Raw genomic sequence first — 20940 nt, forward strand, 5'->3', positions numbered from 1 at the left:
AAACCTCTCCAACCAAAATTTAATGGCTTAAACAGTGTTAATCATTTATGTGTTCACAATTCTGTGGATCAGAAATTTGAATGGTTCTTCTTGTCTGGACTGACCTGGGTGGTCTGGGATGACCTGACTTTCACATCTGGCAACTAGTTGGCAAGCTGATTGGTCATGAGAGCGTAACTGGAACAGCTCATCTCTGTTCTACTTTGTTTTCCATCCATCCTCACACGGTAGTCTCAGGGTTCCGGTGAGTAGCAAGGGAAGGCAAGTCCCAGTGAACAAATACCTGTCAAGCCTCTGATTGTATCACATTTGCTAATGGCCCAGTGGCTAATGCTGGTCATAAGGAAGGCTAAGAGCGGTTTCGAGGGGTGGAGGAAAAGTTCCACCTCTTACTGGAGGGGCTCTAAAATAGTGCGATGATTTTTGTAATATATCACAGAGGCATTATGAATGAGTTAAGATAAAAGTTTCTGTGGAGGCTAAAAGGCTCTATTATATAAGATAATGTATGTAGAATCATTTGTAGATGTATTTTCCAAATAGTATTTTAATATTTATAGTTATTTTCTGCTTTAAGAGATATCTTTCCCCTTACCCTTTATGTACTGTCGTTCTGGATTTACAGTGAATGTCTATTGGCCTATTTTTTTATGGATACGTTTTACTTCTTAGTAGTACTGGTATAGAGTGAAAGAGTAATGAAAGACACTTCTAACAAAAATGCTAATCCTTGGCCTCACCATTTGCATGCCTTGTGTCTCTCTCCAAATAGAAGAATGCATTTCAGCCATAGCATGGCCTGTCCTGTTACTACCCATACTTCCTTTTGTACCATGTGTCATACAAAGGAGTTCTTCTGTACTTAACCGTGATTTGCTATTCTCTGGTAGGTATAATTTCAAGTATTTTCATTGGTGTAGAAAATTCAACAGTCCTCACAGTACCTTAGAACCAACAGAATTTTATATGAATATTTTTGAATAGGCTCTTGACTTGTGTGCATATATTCATTCACTTGCCAACATTTCTGTACGCACCCTCGGTATGACTTTGCCCATGCCATACTGTTATATGCATTTGAATGCTGTTACACTGCCTCCAAGCTCCCACCACACTCTCCAGGTCCCCTGGAAAACTCTTTAACGGATTAATTAATTTCAAGTATTAACAGCTCATGAACTATTCCTGGCTTCCATCACCCTGGGAAGTTCGATGGTGGCAGTGGTGGCAGCCGTGGCTTTTTTTTTCCCAGGTCACACCTACACATACGGCATTTGTCAAATAGTATTTTGGTGTTTGTTTTCTGCTTTCTTTCCCCTGCCATCAGCTCTTTCTATTCCTAGGGCTTCACACAACATTGAGGATATCTTGGTTGAATAAATGAGTGTTGACTGAAGGAACAAATGCGAGGTGATCTGTGCCTGGTTTTTAATTCATTTCACCCTGATTCGTAGTTTCAGGTGATTTTGAACCTTCCCTTCTCACATGCTGATGGGCATGGGCTGTGTGAAAGGTATTGGCTTAATTCTTTGAGAGAAATATGGAGTCAGACAGGTCCTGCCCTTAAAGAAATCATCTAATAGATTAAACAAGTATTGCTAAAAACATAGAAAGTAGTAAGTGCCATTAGTCAGCTAAAGGTAAAATACCATGAAGTTCAGACAGAAGAGAAATTACTTCTGTCTGGAAGTAATCAGGAAGAGCTTCATGGAACAGATAGCATGAAGGTAGACCTGGAAGGGATCCATTTAAAGGTTTGGTCATTTTGAAATAGGTAAGAAAACAATATGATCAAAGGCACAGCCAAAAAAACAAGACAAGGTAACAGTCCTCCTTGACCGAGACAACAGTGAGTAGTTGAATGTATCACTAATTATTTTTATACTTTATTGTCACTTGGAAGACAAGCAAGGATCCCAAGATAGTTGTATTAAAATTTATATGCAGATACTGTGTCTATTTTCCATGTGGATTGTGAATTTATTAATTTCACCGCCATCCTTTTGCTGATATTACAAAAGCAGCTCTCTCACAAAACTTGTTTTGATCCCCTTATTTACTAAATTCAGTTTATCTTTCCTACATTCTCATTTTTTAAAAAAAAACTTCTCTGTATTTCTACTTGACATTGCTATATACTCAACTCTGGTATCAGTTTATGAAATGCCTCCCCTAGTGTAAGGGACATAGGGTAGAAGAATAGTAACGGATGTTCTCTATGTCCTGGCTTTTGTGAATAGTACATGATCCTGCTTAATCTTTTTTATCCTTTGTTGCTATTTCTGCCTTCTAGAAGTGAGTATTCCTTAAGGTTCTATTTTCAGCTCTGTGCCTTGTATCCACTGTTCGTTCTTTCTCTCTCTCTCTTTCTTTCATCTGTCTTCTCTATCTTTTCTTTTTTGAAAGAAAAATACTGTGGACTAATTCAGTATGGGAGAACAGTCAACCACATTCTGCCCTTGACTGTTCCTCCCATACTCCTGTTGGCTCTTCATTTCTAACCCTGACCTCTCTTCTGGGGCTGCCACCTACACCTCTGAGTATGTGTTAGACATTTCCTATTGGATGTCCTGCCATAACTTCAGAGCAGTTTATACTTCCGATTTTCCTGTTTTATTAGTGGGATACTTATTTGGCCAATCAACTAGACTCAGAACCATAGTGTTATATTTAATTACCCTTTCTCTCATACCCTGTATCTGAACAATCTGCAGTTCCTGTGGATGCTGCCTTTGTAATGTTTCCTACATCTATACCTTCATTATTCCTATGGCTAACAAGGTTTTGCATTAATAATCTGTAGACTATTGTAATTTTATCCTCTAATTGGCTTCCCTGACTTTTCTGTTCTTCCTGTGGCCACTAGAGCCATTTTCACAGAATTTTAATTTTGTAGCATGCTTTCCTTCTCAAATTGTCTTTGAAGGTAAGGTCTAAAATACATAGCCTGATGTCCTAAACCCTCCACAGTGATCCAGCCTACTTTTCTTAGTATTTGCCACTGTTCACCCACAGTCATCTAGACTGGTCACACTGATCCTTAAATAAGTCTTGCATATTTCTAACTACATATTTTGCCTACATACATATCTTTCTTTCCTTCATCCCTTCCATCCTCATCTGTCTCAAGCCCTGTCTTTTTTTTTTTTTTTTTAACTTTTATGTTATCCCATTACACAGCAATCTTTGGAATCTTCTAATATTATTGTCACTAAAACTAATTTTATACCTTAAAGCAGAGAGGTCTTTGCAATCTGTGCTTAAATATTCTACCGTGAGGCCTAACTCTAGTATCTTCGCACACTCATAGTAGGATTGTGGCATAGTGAGAAGGGAAGGAAAGAAGAGAAGAAAAAAAGAATGAGAAGAAAGTAGAAAAGAGAAGAACCTCAGATATTTTCTGACTATCCAGTACTTGGTAACTCTTGATACCTCGATTGTAGATGGTACAGATTACATTGCATTATCACCAATCATGTTCTATGGTATGGGACTGATGATGGTAAATTGTCTACTTTATCCTTATCAAAACTTAAATTTCATAAATCTCAAAGTAGTTTCTAGATATCTCACTCTTAAATATCACTAGGTCTATTTCTCTCTGATAACATTACAGTCCATCTAACAGACATTATGGATATGCCGACGGTTGAAATTTGTAGTCTGTGTGTCTTTACTAAAGAGATGCATAGAAATATATGTGAAAGGCCATTTTCTGTATTTATAATTGGTCAATACACAAAGACTTTACTACTATAAAAGCATTCATAATATTGCAAAGTGTGTACTTTTTCAAATGGTATAAGTATTTTTTAGAATTTTAGCTTGACTAAGTTACTGGTCTTATATAACAATTTGAATTTTTTTTTACAGGAGATGCGTCAAAGGGCAAGAAGTAGTATACATGGAGTTATCATTCAAATAATTGAATTATTTTGCCATTTTTCTGAGGGGCTATTTATTTAAACTAGACCTGGGCACAGTTTTGGCAGAATCTAGGTTAAGACATGAATAAGATTGATTATCATTTCTATCCTCCAGAGAGTTATAGTAAGGCCATCATATAGGTAAAGCAAATGTGTTAATATAGATGAGACTGAGAAAGATTGCTAGTTTTTAAACTACTTATACTCAAAGGAAAACCTGTCTTGATTCCCTTAAACTTATAAATAAAAAGATATATTATAGGAGTGCCAAAGGCTAATTTAAATGTGTTTGAACATACTAGAAGTTTCTCTCTAAAATAATAAAGCCAACTACCTCCCCGCCATCCTACCCCTTAGAGGTGCAGGTTTTGTCTTATGCCTATAATATGTGTGTGTGTGTGTGTGTGTGTGTGTGTGTATAAATATATTACATGTTACATATAATACATAGTATATATATGGCATCTGTGGTGTGTCAGTAAGTTATATATATGTATGTGTGTATACATATAACTGTATGACATGTAAGACATAAAGCTTAGAAATTGCATGATTTACTGATTGACATATAGAGATACATATGTGCATTTAAAAATATGGAAATATACTGTACACATTATTCAGTAATAATTTTTTTCATTTAATGAAGTATCAGTCACATCTTTTCACTTTGTATGTATAGATATATACTCGAGAAGAATTTAAAGCTCTAGAAATTGACTAGGCCCTCCTCGTTATGTATATGGAGACCATTTTCAAGTTTAAATATACCAGCTGTTTAGAATTTGAATTATAATATGTTATCTTAAATACAGTACCATCTGGGAACTTCATCATCTGTAATTAACTCACCAAATACTGAACAGAGTTAACTTATGAAATTTGTCAGTCATAGTTTGTGGCAAGTACTGCTGTATATGAGATGAAGTAGAGTGGAGGTGGAATGGAATGGAATGGGAATGGCGTACAAGGAAGAAGAAGGGTTAGAGAATGATTTGATTAGATGTAGAAATAAATTTAGTATAAGATTTTAATACAGAAACATTACCTTTGCTATTTCTTAATTTTTTAATCACTGTATAGGGGATAGAAAACCACTTTAATAACCGTATAGGGGACAGTTAGAATGTATTATAGGCCCTTAGTGTGTGACAAATCAGATAAAAAATGTTGTAAGGTTCAGATACTCCCTTAAGAATTGACAAACAGACTCTCAAAATTGTGGTGGTGAGAAAGCGATACAATGGATGGTTCATTAAGAGCAACTTTGAAAAAAATCTCATTCCTTGTATGAGAAGTTGCTCACAGTGTTTAATTTTGTGCTGTAGCATCCTTTTGGTTTTTCGTTTTACCTGTGTGCTTATCTGTTTCCCCCCGAACTATAAAGTCCTCAACAACAGAACCATGTCTGTTCATATTGTAGTGCTTAAGCACAGTACCTAGTGTGCAGTAGATACTCAGTAAATTTTTATTTAATTGTACTGAATTGATGCATTATTGTCTCTCATACAGAACACATGGCCCCAGAATACCAACAATCTGAACTTAGTCTGTCTAGTACATTGTCTAGTACATTGTAGTTACAATGGTCCTCCTAATCTTTTAGAACCAATTTGAGGTAAATGTTTAACCAAGAGAACTGTCTTAGATGTACTAAGGCCATTTTGACTCTTAAAAAAACAATTTCTTCTGAACAATCCTAAAATAAAATGCAGTGACCATAAAAGGAGAGAAAACCTGCACGGGGGGTGGGGGGGGGTGGCAACACAGTTGTACATAAACTCTCACAGATGCCTCACAGTTCCATTTAATCTTCGTAGGTTTAATCTTACTGAAACATGTTATAATATTACTGGCTCTCCAAGGTTAGAGAGATCATAGCCCTTGAAACTAATTTAGAATTATTTATCATTATGAACTTTTGAATGCTTGCCCCAAGTAGGGGATTTCTTAGGAGCAATACTTAAAAACAGTGTGTCTCTTACTAAGCATTTACTTTCTGCTCAACTCTATGTCCTATTTTCTAAGAATTACTTTAGTTCTCTGGTTTTAGATGGGCTGTTTAGACTTCAGAAAGCTAACCTGCTTTATCAGACTGACTTAACACCTGTCCATGTTTGTTACTGCTTTTAATATCTGTTATAGAAATATGTGTGCACGTGTGTGTTTGTATATAATGGTAGGGTGGGTATAGCAGCTTCCTAAAAGAGGAAAAGCAACTGGCTTTTCTGAAAAAACCTTTCCACCCCCACTTTTTTTGGAAGCAGCCGGAGTTAATCCTTACATGTTTGATTGGAACAGCTGAGAGAGTGTCTTGCATATCTTAAGGTCTCCAGTCGACTCATGTTGCCTCAGAGTTGGGGCCACCTTCCTCTTTTCTAGTCCTGATCCTGCCAGCTGTCCCAGCCTCTGTTAAAGCATAGTGAAGGAGGTGTTAAATGATACACAAACATACGCTGTCATGAAAGGGATCCCTTTACTGCATGTAGCAGTGTGACTTCTTTTTTCTCCCATTCCTTTCCACGACAGAGGGGTTTTATACTGTTAATCCTAGCACCTGTCTCTGCCGGAGACAGAAGGGGTGTGTGTGTGTGTGTGTGTGTGTGTGTGTGTGTGTGTGTTGTATGTGCGTGCGTGTGCGCGTGCGCACCATCCTGCCCAAGAAGGAATAGAGAAATAATACCAGTCCCATCTGCCTTTCCATGTCCTGGATTGGGAGTGTTCTCTCTGACGCACTTAAAGCCTGGAACATATATATCCTTATCCTGGATACCTTGTGCTTCCTACCATTTTTGTTTGCCACTTTAAGGAGCCTGTGTTCTTTTCCCTGGCTGTGATTCTTTGCCTCTTGAGTTTTTGGTGGAGTTGTCAGTTTAAAACCAACAGTAATAGCAAGTCTCTAGTATAGCTTTCAGTCTGTAACTGAAAGCTTTTTGCTTTTTCCCTGAACATTTCTCCTGGGTAGTTTTGAATCTTACTGGGGTGGAAGCCTGGGCTGAACCAAGCTCCAACCTCATCATTTGAGCCAGCATACCTGTCTGGAGCTTTTTGCTTTTTCCCTGAACATTTCTTCTGGGTAGTTTTGAATCTTACTGGGGTGGAAGCCTGGGCTGAACCAGGCTCCAACCTCATCATCTGAGCCAGCATACCTATCTGCATAGACTGGGAGTCAGCCAAAGATTTTTTGGTGCTACTTAGTTCCTTTGGACAGGACAGCCAGAGCAAGCAGGGCAAAAGTGTAGACACTTTTGATACTGTCTTTATCCAAAGATTTTTTGTTCCCCTTTGCTATGTATGGTGTATATTGTATGGATTATCAATATCCTGTTGTCCAGGTAAGCTAAGGGCTATAACTTGTTTTTTTTAAGGTACTGTTTGATGTGAAGGTTTTATGGTGGGATGAAATGCTTATAAGCTTTCTGTCTTTTGACCTGGTACCATTTAGGTCATAGATTTCTCATAGTATTTTGCTAATTTGCTGTAACGGGAGTTTTGAGCTTTATAGTATTGAGGGCTGGGCAGGAGAGGTTGCTTTCAACTAGACGTTCTGAAGTTTCAGAGAGATTTGTGTGTGTGTGTGTGTGTGTGTGTGTGTGTGTGTTAAGCAGTGGGCTTGGCATTGTAAATGTAACATAACTAAGTCACTGTCCTACAGTAAACTTGAGGCTTCATTTTGAGCAGATGAGAAGCACAAATGGTGGTTTCCAAATGTTGCCATGTTTTTTCAGAAAGGTCATATTTTATTTTAGACTATTTTGCAATGAGATAAATAGTATTTTAGTTATTAACTTATTGAAGTCTAGAATCAGAAAATTTTAAGTCATTATCAAATATATTTCTGAATATCGATTTGCCTTTAAGTTAGTAGTAGTATAGTGAATGAAGTTGAAGAACCCTGGATTCTGATTCAATCTGTAGTGTCACCACCTCTGTCATATGCATATAGCTTCGTTTTACATGACTTTCCTGTTCCTGTATATAAAATGAAGGTATTAGACCAAATGATCTTCATATGCCACAATTCTTTGAAATGTTAATTGGTTGTGCTGAAAAGAATAGGAAAATAAAAATGGTGAATACAGTTAATTCTCAATTACAGATACTAGTTGTTTTCTCAGTTTATTTTGGTTTATCTGTGTTCTCATGACACTTAATTTTTTTTTTTCAAATGGCCATTTCTCTAATAATTAGGTCCTCAATTGTAGGCTGGACAGAAAGGCATAGGGTTAAAGGAAGTGACAAACTAACCAGTATATCCTATTAGATATTGTGGACCTGAAGGCTAAACCAGGCTATTTTTAACTGGACCTGGACCTGTTGTGTAAGCTTGCTGGAGTAAACTCATTCAGGTCTTATGCTACCAGTGTTGAAGTCAGATGGGAGGGGCTGTGGTTATATTTCTTCAACTGTATTCTAACATAGTGATCCGTACTATATGTTTTAGATTCTATTATATATTACATGTTTCCATTATTTTGAGTTACTTAGATGAAGAGTAAATTACATTTACCATAATGAAATTTTGATATATTTGTGGTACTTACTTGTGGACTCAATGTCTACTTGGCATAAAACAAAATAGGCTGGTTGACATAGCAGTTTAAAGCTGGAAGTGTCATGAGCTTAGATTAGAAACAAAGCTTCTTACCATTGAATATTGATGTGCTTTTGAAGAGAAATATCTGTGAACAATTTTTTTCTGAGACCCAACTAGCAAAATAAGGGACTTTGTAGTAACAGTCATATAAGTAAAATTGTCTGACGAAAAAAAATGGAAAAGCAAAAGTATTTCCAAAGAAGTTGAAGCATCAGACATATATATGAAAAAAACAATTATAATGTATAAAAGAAGTTTCAAGGTAGAAAACTGGCCACCCCCCCCCCCCACTGCCCCCTAACAAAGCAAAGGTTGTGGAATAGATTAAAGAATTCCTGTTCAGAAATTATGACATGAGGGACACCTGGGTGGCTCAGGAGTTGAGCGTCTGCCTCTGGCTCAGGGTGTGATCCTGAGGTCCTGGGATCGAGTCCCATGTCCAGCTTCCTGCGTGGAGCCTGCTTCTCCCTCTGCCTATGTCTGCCTCTCTCTCTCTCTGTGTCTCTCATGAAAAATAAATAAATACATACATCTTTAAAAAAATTTAAAAAGAAATTAATAACATGAGAGGCGCCTGGGTGGTTCCAGTAGGTTTAGCATCCAGTTCTTTGTTTTGGCTCATTTCCTGATCTCATGTGTTATGAGATCGAGCCCCATGTGAGATGGAACCTTGGGGCTCTGCACTCAGTGGGAGTCTGCTTGAATATTCTCTCCCTCTGTCCCTTCCCCCACTCGCCTGCATACTCACTCTTTTTTTCCTCGCTCTCTTAAATAGATAAATAAAATCTTAAATTTAAAAAAGAAATTATGACATATTTGCTAAAGTCTTTTGCAGTAAAATTTTATTCATTTATAATAAAATGAATTTGCCACCCCAAATCTTTTCAATCATTAAGATTTAGTATTGATAAATGTTGTGCTCAGTATTTGAAACACTTCCCTGACTTTGGTCTGTTTAGTAGATTTATTCTATGTAAAATTAAGGTAGTTTAGAAATGCAGGTAATGGGATGTTAAAATTTAAGAGTATGCTTTCCATTCTACCACATCAGGGAAGTTAATGGCAATGAAAAAACAATTTAAAATCGAAAGGTCCAAAACTATTTTACAGTCTTACTAATTCAGTTAGGGTAACAGTTTTCTTTCAGGGCATTTATAAATGGGTAATAGATGGTTATTTGCTACCTAAATTTTTATCTCCACTGTGGTTGCAAAATTTTCTTACTGGCTTCTGTTACATTCTTATACTTAGTTAAATTAAAGCTATGCAGTGAATAACCTGTGCGGTTCTGTACCAGTGTTTTATGCCATTAGATATTATGGAAGATTTGGCTGAACAGTATTTTTTAAAAACTAGAGATTTTGCACCTTTTTAAAATTAAGTATTTCTAGAATTGCTAGTGTTGAGTTAATGAAATAGTGAGTCCTTCTCAACATACGGCAATGAAGTATTTTCAGAACTTTATCATTCATTGCTCTTATTCTTGATAAAAATCACGCATGTCTTAAGAGTGTGCGATTGAAATTGGTTTTACAAGTTATAAAATACAATAAGAATAAGTAGATAGGTGAGTGCTCGATATGACTTAAAGAACAATGACTAGGGATACCGGGGTGGCTCAGCGGTTGAGCATCTGCCTTTGGCCCAGGACGTGATCCTGGAGTCCTGGGATCGAGTTCCACATCGGGCTCCCTGCATGGAGCCTGCTTCTCCCTCTACGTATGTCTCTGTCTCTCTCTCTCTGTGTCTCTCATGAATAAATAAATAAAATTAAAAAAAAAAAAAAAGAACAATGACTATAGCCTCCCTGCCCAGAAAAAAATTCTATTTATTGAGAAACTATTCCTGAAATTATTCTTTTGGATTAAATATTACTGCCTCTGACTTGAATGGTTAAAATATAACTTGTTAGGATGGCTTCTGTCAAAAACAAAAGGAAAAAAAAAGAAAAGAAAAGTGTTGGTGAGGATGTGGAGAATTTGGAACCCTTGTGCACTGTTGGTGGGAATGTAAAATGGTGCAGCTGCTGTGGAAAACAGTATGGTGCCTCCTCAAAAAATTAAAAATAGAACTACCATATGGTCCAGCAATTCCACTTCTGGGTATATACCCAAAAGAATTGAAAGCAAGATCTCAAAGAGGAATTTGTACACCCATGTTCACAGCAGCATTATTCACAATAGCCAGAAGGTGGAAGCAACAATCCAAATGTCCATCAGTAGATGAAGTAATAGATAACTGAAATATGGTAATAATATATGCACAATGGAGTACACAGTCCATATGCACAGTCTTAAAGATTTATTTATTTATTTGGGAGAGAGAACAAATTGAGGGGTGGGACAAAGGGAGAGGGAGAGAGAATCTCAAGCAGACTCCTGTTGAGTGGGAAACCCCTCTCAGAGCTCAACCTCATGACCCTGAGATCATGACCTGAGCTAAAATCAAGAGTTGGACACTCAACCGACTGAGCTACCCAGGCGCCCCTACTCAGTCTTAAAAAAAGGGAAATTCTGATATAAGCTACAACATGGATGAACCATGAGGATAGTTATACTCAGTGAAATAAGCCAGTCACAAAAAGACGAATACCATATGATGACACTTTTGTGAGGCACAGAAGGTCCATCAAATCCACAGAGACAGACAGTAGAGTGGTGGTTGCCAGGGATTCCTGAGGACAAGGAGACTGGGAAGTTATTGTTTATTGGATACAGAGTTTCATTTTTAAAAAATGAAGAATGTTCTGGAGATGGATGGTGGCAGTGGTAGCAAATTATGGATATATATGATACTACCAAACTATATTTAGTTGACCCTTGAAGAACACAGGTTTGAACTGTTAGAGTCTACTTCTATGTGGATTTTTTATAGTGCAGTATTATAAATATATTTTCTCTCTCTTACAATGTTCTTAATAACTTTTTTCCCCTCTGGCTTACTTTAGTGTAAGAATACAGTGTATAATACATACATACAACGTATAAAATAATGTGTTCATTGACTATTTATGTTACCAATAAGGTTTCCAGTCAGCAGTAGACTATTACTAGTTAAGTTTTGGGGGAGTTACAAAGTATACATTTTGACCACCTTAGGGTTCAGGACCCTAGACCATGTTGGTTAAGGGTCAGCTATACTTGAAAATGGCTAAGAGGGTAAATTTTATGTTTGTTATGTGTATTTTACCACAACAAAAAAACATTGAGAGGGAAATGTAACTGTTACAAGCTAAGGGTTTGTGTATTTTTTTAAAAAGATTTTATTTATTCATGAGAGACACAGAGAGAGACAGACACACACAGGCAGAGGGAGAAGCAGGCTCCCCCGTGGATAGCCCGATGTGGGACTTGATCCCAGGACCCTGGATCATGACCTGAGCTGAAGACAGACGCTCAACCACAGAGCCACCCAGGCACCCCAGAGTTTGTGTGTATATTATCACAGTTTTTCCTGAGGCAGTTTTTATGTAACCTGTCACCCACTGAACATGTTGGCTCTGATGATCATTTTGAGGTAAATGGGCAGTTGGAGAAAGAAGCAGCAAGGTCTTACATTATAGGTGGTGTAGCTAAGTGTCCGGATTTAAGAGTTTAGGACAGCCAAGTACAGCTTAAGGATATTGGGCATCTGGAAGATTGGGAGACAGGAAGTTGCCTATCTGAAAGATCCATTTACCTAGTGCATGCTTGGGTCTACACAATGCTGCGGACTGAAGTAGCCCAAAGACTACTTCTTTGTGGGAAGGCGACCTTGATGTAGAGGAATATATGTATTCTTTAATTTCTCATTTTGAGGATTTTTTTTTTGAGTACCTACTGTGTGACAGATACTGTGCCACGCATAGAGATTTGGAGGTGAAGAAGACAGGAGAGTCTCCAGTAATTTATTTAGTAATAGAGACACAGCATATTAATTTATGAAGTAATGTTTTCTAATTTCTCTGGGCTCACCTGTGTCTTAGAGTATGTTATTTGGGGTCTTGTTCTACAAGGTTTAGTTTTCAGGGACAAGAGATAAATGTAAGGGTTATTTAGGTTTTATAGCATAGAAGGTCTAAAGCAGTCCATTTAAAATGCAGCTCTCACTTTTTTTTTTTTTTTTCGAGAATGGGTTCTGTATAACTGAACCCTGCCTAAACTAGAGAAAAGAAGCAAGGAAATAATAGAGTTAGCCTTAATTTGGCTTCACTTATACTAAAGGGAATGTGAAGGCAAAGGATATTAAAGTGGCATTGTGTCAGAGATGCTTCTGGGAAGGTATTTAATATCTATTAGGTGTAAATTGTTATTTACACTTAGGGTTATTGTGTGGGGGCGTGCTGTGAAAAGCTTTTATACTAACAAGTTTTTATTATTGCAGGAAATGCTATCCCTTTAATGTTGCTTTTCACTTGGGTGTCAGAGGCAGCCTGGGAAAGTATGAGCAAAACCTGCCTTCCAGCCAGGGACTGTTGGATCTGCTTTTATAGCATTACTGGTATGTGGGTGGAAGGTACGGAAGTTGAGTCACATCTAATGTAAAATTGTGAAGAGCAGGGGCACCTAAAGTTGTGTGTGTGTGTGTTTTGAAAAATCAGTGAGTATTATTTTGTCTAGAATCTGAACTATTCTAATCAAGTTGACAATAAGGCCTTTCTCCCACTCTCTTTTTGTACGTCTCCCTTTCAGCCTCAGATTTCTAAAATACTGAGGTAAATTTATAAATCTGAACATACTTCCAAGTATCTTTTTGGAAGAAAAGAGCACTTTTTAATGTTTTGATAACCACATGGGTATTCTTCATTCTTAGGTGCCCATGCATTTAAAATAAATGGATAGAGTTAGAAGTCAAGGCATTGTAGCTTGATTTCAGCTAATGTTTTTTTCATCTGCTGTGTATTCAGGCACTGCATTCGGAACTGGGGATATGGTATGAAGCACATAATTCCTACCCTCAGGTTGCTCTCATCAAGTCATATTTATGCAGAAACAGTGACCCCAACTTTATGAACTCTAGGCCAGGCAAGCACTAAGGCATAGGGTAAAGGGGGACCAAAGCCAAATGTTGGGAGCAGGTAGGGTCAGGAGAGACTCTAGAACAGGGGGTCCCTGAAGTGAGCTCTGAAGGATAAATTCATCAGTTAGCCAGATAGAAGGCCGTGGTCAAGGGAGCAAGAATGCGAAACAAAAATGAACAGAAACATAGTGTCGTTGGGGAATGTGGTTCAGCGTGCTGGGAGCAGAGAGCAGTGGGTGGCAGGAAGGGAAGCAGGGACTCTGACTTGTATGGTGAGGCCAGATTATGTGGTAGGCACCTACTTAAGAATTAGGACTTTCCTTCCTTTTAGGCTGTGGAGAATGGTTGATAATTTTAATCAGGGAAATGGCATGGTGGGATTTGCACTTAGAAAGAGGTCCCCCCCAAAAAAAGTAAAAAAAAAAAAAAAACGAGGTCCCCTCAGTAAGGTTGAGCAGCTCGGATAGCAGGAGTGGTAGATTGGAGGCAGAAAGGGGCGAGTAGAAGGCTAGATACAAAATAATATGACTAGAGCTGAGTTTATAGTACTAGGGGGTTAGAAAGAAAGGGTAGGTTTCACAGAAATCAAAAGGACTTGCTTCTGGTTTGGTGTGTTGAGTGAGAAGGAGGATCTTGGGAGAATCCCAGATTTTCTTTTTTTTAAAAAAAGATTTTATTTATTCATGAGAGAGAGAGAGGCAGAGATACAGACAGAGGGAGAAGCAGGCTCTATGCAGGGAGTCTGATGCGGGACTTGATCCCAGGACCCCAGGATCACGCCCTGGGCCAAAGGCAGGCGCTAAACTGCTGAGCCACCCAGGGATCCCCTAAATCCCAGATATTCTGTACTAGAAAATGCCTTGGGATTAGTTGCTCCTTGGTACACTACGGGGCATATCCGGCCACTAGGGGACGCCACTTGTTTTGCTGGGTCAGGTCCAGGCAGTTCAGTTGCTCTTCTCTCTCTTGGGCATCAGGGAGCAAATTGTCCTCTATAATGCCAGCCTTGACAGTCAGGGACACACTTCAAAATATCCTTGAGTTTGTCCAGTGCTCAATGATCCTGTTATTCAGTGAGTTTATGAAAATCGTTGTATATTTATTTTGACATTAGCTCATATTAATTCTTTTCCTTATGGTAATGACTCTTGTAAGCTTATTATTTGCAGTATAAAATGTTGGTCCTGTACGTACAAAATTGGCATGAATACCAGGCCAAAGGCAATTTGTGTTCCAGCCCTAATCCTGGGCTTTTTGCATGTAGAGATTCCTCATTTGCCTCTTTATTTAAAATTTTTTTAAAAAGTATTTTCTTGGGGCCTTGTTGTCTGTCTTTATGTATGGAGGCTGCAGTCACAGACAAGCTTCAAAATAACTACGGCTTTCATAAGGATAGCGTGTGTGTGTGTGTGTGTGTGTGTGTGTATGTGAGTGTGAGAGAGAGAGGTTTATTTATTATATTAGAACTGAGAACATAATTATCCCATAAATGTGGTTTAGATTTTTCAAAAAGTACACTGGGTTGCCTTTGCTTCCAGTGAAATTCATCTACCTCTTCTTTTCTGCTTATGCTGTATTTTTAAAAAATTTGATTGTATTTTTTCTCCTGATTGGCTTTTCAGTTGCAAATTATTAAAATGCAGTATGTCCTATTTCCAGATCATTTCTAGAAATGTTAAATAAGAACAAACCTGGTACTGATCCATTCCTTTTCTGATAGTGGTATTTTTACCCCCTAATGTTTAAAAATCCCATTCTTTGGTACATATTTCTTTGTTCATTGTGGATTATTCCAAAAGTATAATGTAAATATTTGTAAAATGCCCAGAATAGTGCCTGACTTATTGTAGGTATTCAGTAAGTAGCTATAATTAATGCCAGTTTCTGCAAGATCTCCAGACTGGTACTTTCTGTGTTCTTTTCAGAATTGTTGAAATGATTATTAATTTGGGTAGGAGCATGATGATGTTGTATTGGCAATGTGCCAACCCACATTATTATTATACAGTACGTTTAAAAGGCTGGTTATGCATTTTGCAAAACAAATCCTCATAGAGACAGCAAAACACTGTTTTCTCAGTGTGATTTATGATTTTATTTAATTTTTTTAAATTTGTGATTTTAAATTTTGATTTCTTTGGTGTTAATCTTAAAAATAGGAAGCTTAATTTTAGAATTAATCTCTTTGCCTTTGGGTAATCTGTTAGAGATTATAACAATAAAGAATCATAGTGAAAATATAAATAAAATCCTTTAGAATAGGATCTTATTAGAATACTAAAAGAAATAGGAAACCTTCATTTTTATGAGATAAATGATAAATGCCATAAACTCACCATCTACACAGATTATTTTATTTGAAAATTCAATAATTTAAAATAGGAAGATTATGGAATTTATATTTGGAAGTTAAAGACTTTAACAAGATCACTTGTAAAGGGCAGAATCAGGACTTGGACCAAGACTTCTAGACTGAATCACACCTTTATGCTTTTCTCATTATATCATTTTAATAAGAGAATGTTAAAGGAACTCATGTTCAGTAAATGTTCTCACAAATCTTTTATATCTATAGCACTCTGTAGTAACAATTACTATTTACAGTAATGACACAGGTGCCCAGTGTGTATATAGGAGAGGGTTTATGATTCTTAGGGGAGGCTGAAATCCAGAAGGCGTAGGAACACAAAGGGCGGGTTCTCAGTTAACCAGATTTGTAATGAGACTGGAAGCCTTCAGCAGTCAAATCTGTATGCACTTTTGTATACACTTTCAGTTTCTTAAGCAGTCATGTTTATAGACACCTCTTCCAGAATCCCCAGGTTCTTTACAGTAGAAAAAAATAAGCACTTAGATTACCTTCCTCCTCTCTTGACAATCACTAGACTGATTTAGGACAGGCAAGTTCTTGCCCATTCCCATGCCTTGAAAACCTTCCGTTAAGTGGTCATTCAGCAGCTTTTCACATCTTTCATTAAATCGACTACATCTATAAACTGTACATCAGTGGAAATGTTCTTTTTAAAAATAATTTTTGTTTCATTATTATCAGCTATTCACGGGTGGAATGCTTTAAATCTGTGCTAACTATGCTGAGCTGCTGTGAATGCTTCCAGTGCTATATAATTAATGCCCCCACAGCAGATATTCATTCCTTAAAATATGCCTGCACATGGCGCCTGCCCCTCCCTCCCTCCCTCCCTCCCTCCCTCCCTCTCCCTCCCCCTTCCCCCTCCTTCACACACACACACACACACACACACACACACACACACGCGCGTGCGCAAAGCACACACCAAACTGCCATTCTCCAGCAGGCCTGTTTCTGGAGTTGGGAGATGTCAGCCTGCCGGGAGGGGTGGGGGGAGGAGGAAGAGGTGGGGCTCCACTCTGATTAATTACCTTAGGCATTCAGGGGTGGGGCTTCCTTCAGCCATCTGCCTGAGATATGGGAGGGAGCTGGAGAGAGAAGGAGGGGGAGAGGCTGCCAGAGAGGAAGAGAAAAGAAAGGAAGAAACGCTAAAAAGAAAAAGAAAGGGGAGCGGGATAGGGATAAAGGGAGATCAGTTGTCCACCCTGAAATAGCTAGCGGGGGGGGGGGCGGGGGCAGCTGTGGAGGTGCACCCCAGCACGACCGCCCTGAAGGGCTCATCCTCTGTGCGGTTTGGTTTATGGAGGAAAAGAAAATGGTCACTCAGGTAAGATTTGTGTTTCCTCGATGTGCCTCTTTTCTGGTTTCTGGGATCTAAATAAAGATCTGGGGGTCTGGCATGGTCGGCAGAGTTTTAACAATGATTGTCTTCTCAGAGAAGGCCAGATTTATTGTTATCAACTGAAAAGTGTTAGTCTGTGTCTGCTGAGTATGTGTGTGCGTGTGTGTGTGTGTGTGTGTGTGTGTGAGTGATACATCTGTGTCCTTTTTTCTCTCCCTGTCCCTCAGCTCCATAGCAGATTCCTGTTTCCTGTACTGTGCAGCTGTAGCTCAGGAAAGACCCTGTGGGGATTTGTCTACCTCTTTGTCTTGGTTCTGAGAAGAGGGAGGGAGAGAGACTGCAGAGGTAGGAAGAGATTCTTACAGACTGCCAAAAAGAGGGGAAAGGGAATGACTTCCTTTTAAGAATTGCAGAAGAATTTGTGTTCTAGGGAAATCTGATTCCTGATTCACTGTGATTTCTCAGGATTGGCTGTGGAATTGCCATTCTGCTGCCTTTGCTCTAAATGGCTTATTAAAAATGAAGGCTAGAAAAATAGGCTTCATTTTCGTGGCTTCGTTACTGGCAAAGAATGTTTTCAGTAGCAACTATGGGAATATCCAAGTGTAGCCGAGGCAGGTAGAACCCTCTGTGAGAGGAGAACAGATTTGAATGTATAAATGACAATCACACGGGCATTAAAAGACATTTGAAGGAGAGGGAGTAGGAAATGGAAGATCTCTTTCTCCCTCCCTCCCTCCATCTCTCTCTCTCTCTCTCTCTGCCTGTCTTTGGTTATGCCAGGCAATATCTAATCTGCATTTTAGCAAGTCATTCCTGACAATTGGAAAGGTGAATCGTCTTCCACGGATCCCCCTGGCCGTGTCTGTTTCTCGTCGGCACCCTCCATACGTTTCTTTTACTCTTTTCCCCTTCACGTTGGTTGAGAGGGAATGATGAGACTGCGATTGATCAGTGAAATCATTTGCATGGGTGAGCGTTCTGTCCTTTAGGCTCAGACTTAGTGTCACTCCAGGCTTTTATGCTCTGTAGGGAAATTTCATCACTGGACAGTGCTTTCCTTTTAAGGAGTTTGCCCCTTTTTTTTGTATTCTCTTTTCTCTTTTCCTCTCCAAGTCACCACCGGAGGGCGAGAGAGTCGGCTAGAGATCTGGATACAGAGGGGCATCATTTTAGGAGCAGGAACACTGTTCCGTTAAACGTTATATAATGCCCTGCAGTGCTGTTTGGAAGGAGGGAAAGCATTGGGGAGATGCTGCCAACGTGACCTAGAGGGAAGGGGAAGTTCCAAAGAATATAGTTTTCCAAAGGGATTCTTCACCAGATCTGAGTTTGGAGATTATCAGGAAACCCCTCCTCTTTTGGAAAGGGGAGAAATCTTTGAAATATTTTCTCTTCCACTTCTTATCCCTTTGTTGTTAGCCTAATTAACTCTTTTGAAATATTGCTTTACTTTTTAAAAAATTTCCATAAAAGAGATAGACCTATTTCTGGATTCTCTTTGTTGCTTGGGAGATGATACTTCTTAACCTTGGAGCCCTCATTCAATTTTCATTAACTGGCACTATTACAGGGCGACAGCTCTCTTCTTTCTCGGCTATTACTGAATGAAGGCTTTCCAACTACTTGACTTTTCATTATATATATTTTTAAATCAGTGAAAGAGTTCTCTAAACTAGTGCTTTTTCTAATCAGAGGTTTTCTGCAGCCTCTTGGAACATGTGTCCTTCGTTTCTGGAGGAGCTGGGTGAGCATGTGTAAGCATAAGATAGAACGCACATGCTTGTGCTCACTTCATATTGCAGTCTGAATAATTGACATTTAAGAAAACTGTAGTCTTAGCAGTAAAGCAGAAGAGATAAGTAGAAACTGGAAAGAAGGATTTCTTGGTGGTTAAGAATTCTAAGAGAAAAGTTAAAATCACTGATTGTCTCAGGATGTGCTGGATGCTGAGAGACGAAGTTGCTCATTTTTGCCCATCCTGAATTTCTATAACCGAAATATAAAGAGTCAAATTTGTGGATTTTCAGTATGTATGTCAGTGTATTTGTTTTGGTATATATTGTTTCTGTATCATGTAACATATGTAGTTGTTAGTCATCTAGAAAAAAAAAATCAAAGGAAATAGCTAGAGAAGCCAAGTCTTTATTTGTCCTTAAAAGATTTTGGAGTTTTTGGTTTTTTTTTTTTTTAAGATTTTATTTATTCATGAGAGACAGAGACAGAGAGAGAGAGAGAGAGAGAGAGGCAGAGGCACAGGCAGAGGAAGAAGCAGGCTTCATGCAGGGAGCCTGACGTGGGACTTGGGACTCTATCAGGGTCTCTAGGATCCCGCCCTGGGCCAAAGGCGGAGCTAAATTGCTGCCCAATTTTGGAGTTTTTTAAATTTGTTTTTGACTTTTTGTTTTTCAAGCCAGACATCCAATCCCAATATTTGATAATGATCTGTCACATTAACTTTCTTTTTTTTTAAAGACTTTATTTATTTATTCATGAGCAATACACAGACAGAGGGAGAGACACAGGCAGAGGGAGAAGCAGGCTCCTCACAGGGAGCCCAGTGCAGGACTTATCCACGGACTGGGATCACAACCTGAGCCAAAGGCAGACGCTCAACTGCTAAGCCACCTAGGCGTCGCGTCCCTGTCACGTAAACTTTCTGAATATAAAATGTGCACTGTTCAGGGTTTGGTTATCAAAGTTAAATGGTTTATCATGGTGTTTAGTGTCTTGACTAGTATATTAATAAGGGTATTTAGATATATTTCTTAGGTTCTTTGCATATTGGATCTTGACATTTTTGTATCCCTTTATTTTAAATTAATTGCTCACTTGATGGAAGAAGGATGAAGGGCTTTTCAGTAGATGACAATATTAAATCCATATCAATAGTTACATCGTATTATTTTATTGGCTCTAGTTTTATAAGGCCAGTTTTTTTTTTTTTTTAATAAGGCCAGTTTTTGGGGTAATTAGCAAACTGCCATTTATAGTGTTTTGCTTTTAAAAAAATGACAATTTAATCACAGAATTCTGATATACTAGACAGACATGCTCCTGTGACTTTTTAAAATACAACTTTAGGTGTATCTGTTGCTCATGTAAATGCTGTAGGAGTATTTCACTGAGATCCTCTCTTCTAAGCATGTGAACCAAATTAATGCATTTCTTCACATGTGTAGAAACAACAATGTAGAATAAGAGGAAGGCAAGGAGAAGTCATTCATTCTTGTCATAGGTGTAAAGTTAAAAAAACAAAATTGCAAATGACTTCAAGTAATAATTAAAAAAAAAATGTTTAGCCAGGCTCAGACTCCATTACACTGTTGTTGAAAGGAAGAGTGTACCCAACAGGGAAAAGATCTTAGAATGGATGTGAAAGAAAATTGTTGTATTCTCCTATAGTGTAAGGCTGCCAGTTTCTGTGGAACACAAAGCCCTGCCTTTCTTGGACAGCTCAGTGCTTTGCTGGCATTTTCTTCAAAATCTGTTTTCCATCAGGACCGAGAGGAGGGAAGGTGTTAAGAATAAGGGAGGTTGGAAAGGGGGTTGCTGTTCCTTTAAATAGTGCCGTGAGCCCATGTGGCAGCAGGCCGGCTCTGGAGTGTATTCTTTTGTAATGAATCACCAGTTCCATTGTCTGCTATCTCCCCTCTTTGTAGCTGGAAGGCTGAAGTCTTTCACCTGAGCTGCTGCCAGTTCACTA

General features: G+C 38.5%; 1 protein-coding gene across 20 annotated transcripts in view; it reads left to right on the plus strand.

The window, feature by feature from the left end:
• The window catches only part of RBFOX2 (RNA binding fox-1 homolog 2), a 274171-nt gene that overhangs the window by 159859 nt on the left and 93372 nt on the right, over window positions 1-20940 (plus strand). Inside the window, exon 1 of one of the 20 annotated variants that reach the window (XM_077914688.1) lies at window positions 7220-7261. The exons of 18 other annotated variants lie outside the window; for them this stretch is intronic. In XM_077914688.1, the coding sequence (XP_077770814.1) occupies window positions 7235-7261 (27 nt within the window). In that variant the 5' untranslated portion in view covers window positions 7220-7234. Of the gene's footprint in view, window positions 1-7219; window positions 7262-16940; window positions 17220-20940 lie in introns of those variants that run through there. One more of the 20 variants, XM_077914689.1, reaches the window with a different exon arrangement.

Source organism: Canis aureus, chromosome 11 (genome assembly GCF_053574225.1).
Source record: "Canis aureus isolate CA01 chromosome 11, VMU_Caureus_v.1.0, whole genome shotgun sequence".
Lineage (NCBI taxonomy): Eukaryota > Metazoa > Chordata > Mammalia > Carnivora > Canidae > Canis > Canis aureus.